The following is a 10,744-nucleotide window of genomic DNA, read 5'->3' on the forward strand; positions in this document are numbered from 1 at the left end:
AAACCCACTTGTCTTTGAGTCTGGTGACATGGGTTATTATTTCTAGAGCACTCCCAGTTTATATTTATGCTTAGGGTTGAGTGGGAAAAAAAATAGTGAATCTTTAAGAAAAAATTCTGGATAGAACTATAAGCAAATAGATCACAATACAGAATGATTCATTTTTCACCAAAGCAATGTACCAAGGGTTAACTAGAAAAGGTGAAGTGAGTTTGGCTAGAGGAAAAGTAAGGGTACTGGAAAGGGGGGCTAAGATGAAGTGGCGTTAGGGAAACCTTTAGAAAAGTGGTGGAAATTGATTTGAGCTGAACCTTAAGCCTTCTTCAGGAAGGCAAAACAGTCCAGAGAAAGATAGATATAGGCTACCATGAAAGTCAAGTTTACAAAACAGAAGCCTAAGTGGTCCACAGATGAAGGTACATCTACAATGAAACTTCACTGGAAATCCAAAATCACTGATCTGTGAAATTAGAAATATATCAAATGCACATGCTGGGGGTGGGGGTAAAAAAAATTAGGGGAAATCACTAAGCCAAATGTGAAAACTAATTCATCCTAAACTTCATTTACTCAATATGAAGACATTTATCTAGTGTTTAAACAAAAAGAAAGATCTACAAAATCCTTTTCCTCTCCAAAGGTAATCAAAGGTACATCTTTTAAGCCTCTTATCCATTTATTAATCTTACCCATTAATAAAAATGGGCAAAATCTGAGATTCCAGAAAGTTTAAACCTTGAGCAAAGACCAACAGGGAAGACTATATGTATATAAACCAAGGTTGCATCTATTCATTCATCCTAACTTGAGACGACATGTAATTTGAACTTTGAGCAGGTCTGCGTCAGCCTGGGCCTGGTTCTGGCCCATTTCATTGCACCTAAGCAGAGAAGTCATGGAGGAATGAGTGAGGAATGGAGCTCAGTACAGTTTCTCAGCTAAGTTTTTAGTTTCTGTATTTAGTAGAAGACATCTCTTATACGTGGCTTAGAAATGTGTGCTTTTCTGAAGTTCCAGAGCACAGATTGTGTTGGTGTGCAAGTAATGTTTTCCTGCTCCACAGACAGCAGCATGACCTTGATGGCTGCCTGCTCTCAGCGTCTCATTCTCACCTGTCAAATTCTGATCTCATGACCTCATTTTCATTTTCACTTGTCTCCTGGGTGAAAATTCTGTTTTTATAATCTGAGCATGATGACCTTCCCTCAAAACAATTACTCATATGAAAAGTACGTTCTATCTACCTCTATTTAATGTTCTTTCTTAACTTGTTTTTAAATTCTAAAAGTGTTTCCTGAGGTTGGTGTTTGTTTGAATTTTGTCTTGTTATTCATGTACCTATTTGCCTGTAATCAGAGTTGTCATCTATTATATTTGTCAGAAGCCAAATTCTACACTTGTGTAATTTATTTTGTAAATACCTATCATGTAGATACTAAATAAATGCTTGAAAATTGTGATAATGATGATGCTTCCAAACATAAATTATCTTCCATAATATGGTTCTTTTAGTACTTCTAAATGATTTTTAAACACACATTTTTATCTAAACTGAACCACTTTTAAAATGCTTTACAAATATCAAATCATGTTGTATACCTGAAATTAATGTTACATGTCACTGTACCTCAGTAAAAAAAATTTAGTCATTCAAATGTTCAGAACCTTTGAAACAGCATTATATTTTTTAAATTATCCTAAGATGATTATCAGAAAAAAGACATATCTATATACAAAAATGTTCATTAAAGTTTCATTCATAATTACAAAACATGTAAGTAAACTAAATCTCAAACAATAAGAAAATGGATAAAGAAGATTGGTATATTCATATAATGGAATATAATACAGCTGAATGCATACTGATAGCATAATATTAAGTTAAAATAGTAGAATACAAAATCATGAACAAATGACCCTATTTTAAAAATCATTAGCACACAAAAAGAATAAATACTAAAATGCTAGTATATTGATTTCTTCTAAATGGTAGAATTATGAGTAGCATTTTCTTTATACTCTTCTATGTTCTCTCCAATGAATAATTTATAAGAAGGAAAAAGTAGACATTTTAAGGGTGCTCTATAAGCTCCAAGTCAAGTCAGGTTTTTTATTTATATTACTTTTGTACTAAACTTTAAAACATTAAAAAATGTTTGACTTTTCATGGTCATTCACTATTTGTTAGATAAAATGAAGCAACGATTTTGCTACTCTTAGTGTTTGTTTCAAATGAAAAGTTGAATCCAGGAAATACGAAATTTTGAATTATTTACTGACTTCATTTCAAGCTATTCTATTTCTCTGATAATGAAAGAACAAGTGAGTAGCTTTTAGCTTTTCTCCCGTGTATATTTCTAGGCTCAAATGTAAGATTTAGAAAAGTTCTTCAAGAAAAATGAGAATGCAAAAAAATTTTACGATAACATCAATTATTAAATAAATCATACTTTTCCCCTTCAGAATTACTAAGTACATTTTCAAAAACCATACAAAGTAATATTCAAAAGTTAATGTCATTTTGTTCATACCTAAGCTATTTTGGCATATGAATAAAAAATACAAAGTTTTCACATGGTCCTACCTGAGTCTTGGTACAACCATTGCATTCTGACCAAGGAGCATAAGAACCCCATTGGCAGTTGATTGGCGAGGAGGCACTGTCATAGTGTTGAATTGTCCATTATAAAGCCGATAGAAAGGTAAGAGAGAAGACATAAACAATAGTCAAGAATAGTCAAAAGCAGTCAAAAATTGTGAAGCAATTTTTGCTTCACCAAAAGGATCTCAAAATACATTTAAAAATATCTAGGAAGGGCTCACTTTTTCTGAGATTTATTAAATATCATTTATAAGATATCTAGAATGTTCCAGGCACTATTTAGATCCTAGAGCTATAGACATAAAAGAGATAGGCTAGGACATCCCTGATGGTACAGTGGATAAGAACCCCCCTGCTCATGCAGGGGAAGCAGCTTCCACCGCTGGTCCGGGAAGATTCCATTTGCCTCTGAGCAACTAAGCCTGCAAGAGGCAACTGCTGAGCCCACAGGCCACAACTAACTGAGCCCAAGTGTTGCAACTACCAAAGCCCGAGCGCCTAGAGCCTGTGCTCGGAAACAAGAGAAGCCACCAAAATGAGAAGCCTAAGCACGCCAACAAAGAGGAGCTCCTGCTCACCCCTAGAGAAAGCCTGTGTGCAGCAACGAAGACCCAGAGCAGACAAAAATAAAATAAATAAATAAATAATGTTTTACAGTGAGATAGTATACTGATCATTGACTGAGGAAAGGAAGAAGATGTAGATGTATAAACAAATAATTATAACACAATAATATGATCACAATGTGACTGTGACCAGCACATTCTCAGTCACTAAGTCATGTCCCACTCTTTGCCACCTCATGGACTACAGCCTGCCAGGCTTCTCTGTCCATGGGATTTCTCAGTCAGGAATACCTGAGTGGGTTACCATTTCCTTCTCCAGGGAATCTCCCCAACCCAGGGATCGAACCCGGGTCTCCTGCCTTGACAGATGGACTCTTTACCACAGAGCCACCAGGGAAGCCCCATGATCACAATGCAATACAGCTAATTAGATAAATTTACTAACAGAATTGTGTACATTATGATGTGTTGTGGAAATACAGATAAGAGAATGTCCAGAGGAGGGGTATAAGTGAGAACATAGGGAAGGAAGGTGTTACAGCCTTTAAGTGATTCTGGATGATGAAGAGTTATACAGAAATTTAACTGAGAGACAGTAAGCTGTAAAATGACCACATGAGAGGTAGGAAACCAAAATCTGGCAAAGGCTAAATGGATGAGAACGTAGCTACACGCTCCCCCTGTTTATTGAGGCCACTTTCTCAAGTGCACACCCAAGTACAATAGGGGCAAGTTGAACTCAAATAATTCCACTCAGATAAAATACACGTGGAAAATGGTAAGCTGACTCACAATGCTTACAATGCAGAAAATCTTGTGGTGTTTTTAATCTTTAGGTTTCTTCCTCACAAGGAATAAAATAAAGTAAAGTAAGAATAAGAATAAAACATGCTTATCCTATCATTGTCTTTTCTGAAAATGTGGAAAGAAACAAAGTGTGTGAGGGAAAAACATGCTCACAGTGCAATGTAAAAATCAGACCATAGTTTCCTCAAAGTAAATGAAATAACTGTTAATGATTTCCACACATAATCCAAAAAAATTCTCACCTTGAAAAAACTTGAAACTCTCCTATAAATCCCACCAAGAAGAGTAAAGTTATTGCCTAGGAGGGAAAAAAAAAACAATAAAGCAATATTTGAGCTTGCATTGCTTTAATGAGTCAAAAGTGAATACATGTGTACAAATCAATAGTTGTGAGTTGGGAATAAAAAGAGTGAAAGAATCATGGAGAAGCTCGATGATTCTGCTCATCTTAACAATTTTTCATTTTAAATAAAAGTTTAATACAATTATCTTGAGCTCACCTCCCACTGTTCATTTCTGTAAAGACTACTAGGCACTAGATGATATTATAGACAAATAAATTGGAAAGACTCCCTAAAAGTTAAATATTCACAAACATTTTTCTAGGGTCCCATCATCTTTTATTCCTTAATCCACACTCCTTTCTAACTTTGGTACCATGAGAACGCCGGAATAGAGAAAGCCTAGAAACAGCAGTCCCAAGGGTTGAGGAGGTAAAAAGGAACCAGTTTCCTAAACGGAAAAATCAAAAGTGGAGATGCATGGCTAGCCAGAGGAACCAAGATGCTCATCACAATCCCTAGTTCTACAGGTGGTGCCCAAACGCGACAGAGGCCTTTTATAATCATCTTTATGTGATAGGGCAGCCTAAACACTGAGCATCTGACAGGCTACAAAATTGTATGCAAAATGTAATTTATATTTCATTTGAAAATCAAATGTGTCTTAAAAACAAATCTAGAAAGAAACATAATAAAGGAAAATAGTTTATTTCTGGTTGTGAAATTACAGGTGACTTTCATTACCTCATTTTTACTTTTATGTATATTCCTACTTTGACAACTGAAAGGGTAAGGGAATACAATTCAAATTTGTACTAGAGACTCTAAGAATATTAAATGCCTTCAGTTCATAACCTAATATGTGCTGTGCTGTGCTCAGTTGCTTCTGTTGTGTCCAACTCTTTGCGACCCAATGAACTGTAGCCCGCCAGGCTCCTCTGTCCATGGAATTCTCCAAGCAATAATACTGGAGTGGGTTGCCACACCCTCCTCCAAGGGATCTTCCCAACCCAAGGATCAAACCCACGTCTCCTGCATTGCAGGCGGATTCTTCACCCTTGAGCCACTGGGGAGGTCCATATCCTGGGATAACAGTCCTTAAATCATCTCACCCCACATTTTAACAGGCCAGTATTCTTTCTCTTCTCTTGACCTCTCCAAACCTCTTTTCTCTCAGTAGTTGTGGGATGGCTTCTCATCTTTTCTTCCAGACCCTTCCACTCACCTTCTTAAATCACTCATCCTCTTAGTAGGTCTCTTCCTTTCAGTTATAAAATCCTAGTTGCCTATTCTGCCTTTTATAGTCCTACAAACATTTTAGCTTATATTCTGATTAGCTTAACCGTAAGGGCTGAGAAGTAACATAGCCGTGAGCACCCCAGAAATGCGAACAATGGTGGGAGAGGCTACAGATATTTTCTGATTTTTCAACAGATATGTGAAGCACATAATGTAAAGCAACGACTTTAAAAGGTTCTTTTGTTCTTAATTTTAAACTATACCTTTTTTTTATTTTTCAACACTATGTCTTTACTTGTGCTGTGCCAACTCATTTTTCCTGCCCTTGGGCGAGTCTATCTCACAACTTTATTAGTCACTCCCAGTCCCTAATAGGGGCTTCCCTGGTGGTTCAGACAGCAAAGAATCTGCCTGCAATGCAGGAGACCCGAGTTTGATCCCTGAGTCAGGAAGGTCCTCTGGAGAAGGGAATGGCTACACACTCCAGTATTCTTGCCTGGAGAATTCCATGGACAGAGGAGCCTGGTGGGGTAGCAAAGAGTCAGACACAACCAAGCAACTAACACTTTCAGTCTTTAATGTCATCACATTTTCAGAAAATAAAAATTCTGAAACAATCTAATAGTACAATTTCAATTTATCATCCAATTTTAAATATCTCTCCTATTCCCCAGTTCTTGTGGGAAGGGTGGCGTCCACTTCAAAAAATCCCTCCCTTTTATTCTCCTGCTTCCCTTCCCCACCTCCCCAGGATGCCTCTGTCTTCTTCAGAGTCAGAGCAGCAGGAGTAAGAGGGCAAGAGCAAAAAGGCTCTTGCTCAATCGATGCAGCCAGAGTCTGCTGATGGTAAATCAGACTGTCCTGGATGTTTGAATGCCAGCTGTCTGTCCCTCACAGTGTTTTCATCATTCTTTGAATATCACTCCTTTGGACATCTACAACCACTGCCCTCTGCCACAAATGATTCATCCCTTTGTTCATCTCTCTTGACTCTCACCATTGTCTGCTTACTGATGCTACCTATTGGGGTTGCTTCATCCTGCAAGTGCCTCTCAGGGAGTCCCTGACAACCCAAGCCAAGCCCTTCTCCAAAAGTCCACATCTGATCCATGGGATACCTGCATATCTTCTTGTCCTGTCAGGATGTAACTGATACTGCTATGTTGATTTTGCTAAACGCAGGGCAGTCAACCAGTCTGTTCTTTTAGATTTTCTCAAATGCGAGTAGGGTGTACATCCCCCTCCTCCAATGAACATAAACTTGCCTACTCTTGAGGATGGAGATGGCCAAAGGGTCACCAAACAAATTTAGGGCTACTTTTTGGTAACACTGCATTGAATGTGCAATATTTCACTTTAAAATGTGAGGCTACTGAGCATCTCTTATTCTTGGCCTTTGACTCTCAGCCAAAACAGGCGTCATGAAAAAAATCCATCTTAACATTCTACCATGTATTTTTTTTAATGTCAACGAAGTTTTAGGGTATTCACTTTCACCAGAACTAATTTTGCCACTATTTTCCACATGTGCTATGTGCTCTGGCATGTCTGACTCTTTGTGACCCCATGGTCTGCAGCCTGCCAGGCTCTTCTGTCCACGGGGATTCTCCAGGCGATAATACTGGAGTGGGTTGCCATGCCCTCCTCCGGGGGATCTTCCCAGCCCAGGGATCAAACCCAGTTCTCCCACATTGAAGACAGATTCTTTACCAACTGAACCACCAGGGAAACTCATTTCCTCATATACATATTATAACCCATGAAGATCTGCTTATCACTAGTTCATGAGTTATACAAGCTGAATCTTTATCCAAAAGAATTTCTTGAAAATTGGCTAGCTGGGTACCTGAAAATGAAGCAGTTATCATTCCTTGCCTTTGGAAAGAGTATCTCATCAAATGACAAAACAATTACAAATTAATAAACAAATTAATAACAGAAATAGGCATACATCTGAGTTAACTCTATAAAAGAATTCCTTAGTTGAAAAGATAGAGGACTTCCCTGGTGGTCCAATGGTTAAGAATCCGCCTGCCAAAGCAGGGGACATGAGTTCGATCCCTGCTCTGGGAAGGATCCCACATGCTAATGGGCAGTTAAGCCGGTGCACCACAATTAGAGAAAGCCCTCACACAACAACGAAGACCCAGCACAGCCATAAATAAATAAAATTTGAAAAAAAAAAAAAGATACGGTATCTTGGCAGTGTGTAATGTAGCTAAGCTGGGGCCACATTTCCCAGAATTCTCTTCTCTTCTTCTTTATGACTGAATAAGCATTAGGTCTGCTTCCTTCCTCTAACATTTTCCAGCTACACCACTGTCTCTATGCTTCTAATTTCTCCACATCTGGCCTTTTACATTTGTCTGTCGAACCATGAGCCCGTTTAGGGTAAAAATAAAACACTAATTTCTGTAGCATGCACTGGGTTCCAAATGTCCAAATTCCAGAGGAAAAAACTATGGAAAAATTCAATCTTATTTCTTAGCATACCCTAATTAATATGTTGATCAGTAAATTTAGAACATAGGGTATCATATAGAAGAAGAAGGGGGTAGATTCTTAAATAAATCTTATTTCATCTTTGTTAGAAATTAACATCAATTTGTAACACTAGCAATAAAGAAATGCAAAATGACACAATAATATGATTGAGTACTTAGTAGCCATTCGAAGCATGTTATAGCTTTATCAATGACAGAAGAACATACTTATGATATAATGAGTAAAAAGATTCAGATCTAGATTGATAAAAATGTCATAAAATATATGTTATACATATTCATTTTAAAGTCTGAAAAGAAATAGATTAAAATGTTAACAGTGGCTATCTCCAAGTGGAGAAATAATAGATATTATCTTCTTTTTGAACTTAATTACCAAGATGGTAGTGCTATAATCTGGCAAGGGACATTTTTAAAAGACACAAAGGCCATCACAGTATAATTGGTATAAGATGGGTGATGGCATCAGGTCAGCTCTGGGTGTGGCGAGGAAGCAGAGAGACCATCATCTGAGACGTCATTGTGCTTGACTACATCCCAGCCGCGTGAGGATCATGCTTCAGGTTTACAAACCCCAGGTTCATCTCAGTCCAGGGATGAGAGAGTGAAGGTCTGGACCACAGTTAGATCAAGTACCACCTGGGACCACCTCTCTGAATTCAGTTCACATGAATCGGGGAAAAGACAAAAGAATAGTCCTTCTTAAAGGCCAGACTTGGAAACCATAGTGTATCACAAAAGCATACCCTTCAGATTTACTGTAAAAATATGAGTCTCTACTCTCAAATATAGGTGAGAACTCTGAATGCAGTTCACAAAGAAATCATTTATTTGTTGATATTTTATCAACGAACTGAAAGATAAAAGTAAATATATTAACCTGGTAGAAAAATATCATAATAATCAATGACTATGAACCCATCTTTAAATACAAAACAATTATTAAGATGTCTCATCATAAAATAAATAAGGAAATTGACTGATAGTTAATACAAATATTAGGAGAAAGTATACTAGCTAGATGACTCTAGGAAAGGCATCCTGTTCTAAGTTATCAAATGTTCTAAATTTTTAAATAAAAATACAAAACAGACTGATAGAGATTAGATTATATCATAATTCTAACTTTGTATGGTTACTTGGCATTCTAACATTAGACAAATCAACTTTGTGATTTGTGTTTAATTTTCAATGACTTAATTAAATGCAATTTTGCACATAAATACTCAAGACCCATGTTTCCATCCTCCTCCATCCCCCTGGAAAGTGAGCACAGATTCAGTATTGTAGTTAGGCAGCATAGTGACAGCAAAAGCAATCTAGCAGCTAACAGGGCTGAGAAATTACTGCTCCAGCATTAGAATGTAAAATTTTAAAAGTTTAAATACAAAACTTTGCAATAATAAAATTGCAGTAGTAGGTTCAGCTTATGTTTACATCTCAGAAATATAGTTTATGATAGTTATATCTATCTTTGGTCCTAAATTTTTTTTTTCTTAACATTCAGCCATTTGCATTAGGCCAATATGTGTTTTTGGTAACTCTTTAGCTTCATTCCATTTATCTGTATCTTCTGCTTTTACAATCCTGATCCTTTCATCCAGATTCCAAATTCTAAAGTTCCAAATTTCCAAATTCACTCTTCTATAAAGCTGTTCAGTTCAGTTCAGTTGCTCAGTCGTGTCTGACTCTTTGCAACCCCATGAATCGCAGCACGCCAGGCCTCCCTGTCCATCACCATCTCCTGGAGTTATAAGTCAAATCACAGGGATTCATTGCATGACTCCAAATCAAACAAACAAAATACATTGGAGAGAATTTTTCCCTAAGAAATAACAGTTGTGTTATTGTATTTCTTAACAGCTTTCTTGGGACTTTCATAAACACTGCTTCCAATCTCTGATTCCCAGACCTCTAAACCAATAAAATAAACTACAAGAAAAGAAAAAGAAATTCACTTCAGCTGAATTGTTAAATATATTTAATTAAGGATTTCTTATAAGTCACCCTCAGAACTTTCTCTTTTCTATTTTCCCATGTATTTTCTTTTTTTTTTTTAATTTATTTGTTACCTAAGTAAACCTTACTCCCTTTAGAGTTAGCTCTGTTCACAAAAGTAATGAAGTTATTATCTTACCTTCATGTTTGGGAAAACATTCAGGGCAGCAGAGAGAAGGAAAATGTCCTCCTCCAGTGCCCAGTGAATTTTCAACAGCAGGAAGAGGCCAGCAGTCTACTCCCCGCCTGTCTCTCCCTGCTGGGGATTCACTTGGCATTCATATATAGAGCAAGCAGTTCCGAGACTTTGCTCCGACCCCAACTGGGTTCTCTGGGGACACTGAGAACCTGCCCTGTACTTAGTCTGTGTCTTGAAACCAGATGCATCTTATCAATTTGCACAGGCCTTAGCTACAGTCAGCTGGGACTGTTTGGAAGCATAGCTCTGAGGAAACATCTGTAAATCAAGAAAAGCAGAAAATATTCTCACTTAAATGTTTAAGTGGTTTTCAACCAAAGGAGACTCTGTGTGAGACGAGCATAAGCGTCCTTCCTGTTTCAATTTATCACACAAAGCAGATGTGTTCATGATTCTCTAAAAGGGGGTTATACAGCAGACTTTGAGATTAGGCGCTGTGGAAGAAAAAACTTACATGCCATTCTGTCACTCAAAATGGAAATGGAAATTCTGGAATGGAATCATGTGTGTGTGTGTGGCCTAACACAATATAATATATATTTCTTCAT

General features: G+C 37.3%; 1 protein-coding gene across 1 annotated transcript in view; it reads right to left on the reverse strand.

Annotated features, from left to right (window-relative positions):
- Positions 1-10,212, reverse strand: part of C7 (complement C7) — a 57,031-nt gene extending 46,819 nt beyond the window's left edge. Inside the window, 3 exon segments of the mRNA NM_001045966.1 lie at positions 2,585-2,660; positions 4,218-4,273; positions 10,137-10,212. Of these exon segments, the coding sequence (NP_001039431.1) occupies positions 2,585-2,660; positions 4,218-4,273; positions 10,137-10,142 (138 nt within the window). The 5' untranslated portion in view covers positions 10,143-10,212.
- Between the last annotated feature and the right edge of the window lie 532 nt (positions 10,213-10,744).

This window comes from Bos taurus, chromosome 20, assembly GCF_002263795.3.
Source record: "Bos taurus isolate L1 Dominette 01449 registration number 42190680 breed Hereford chromosome 20, ARS-UCD2.0, whole genome shotgun sequence".
In the NCBI taxonomy this organism is placed as follows: Eukaryota; Metazoa; Chordata; class Mammalia; order Artiodactyla; family Bovidae; genus Bos; species Bos taurus.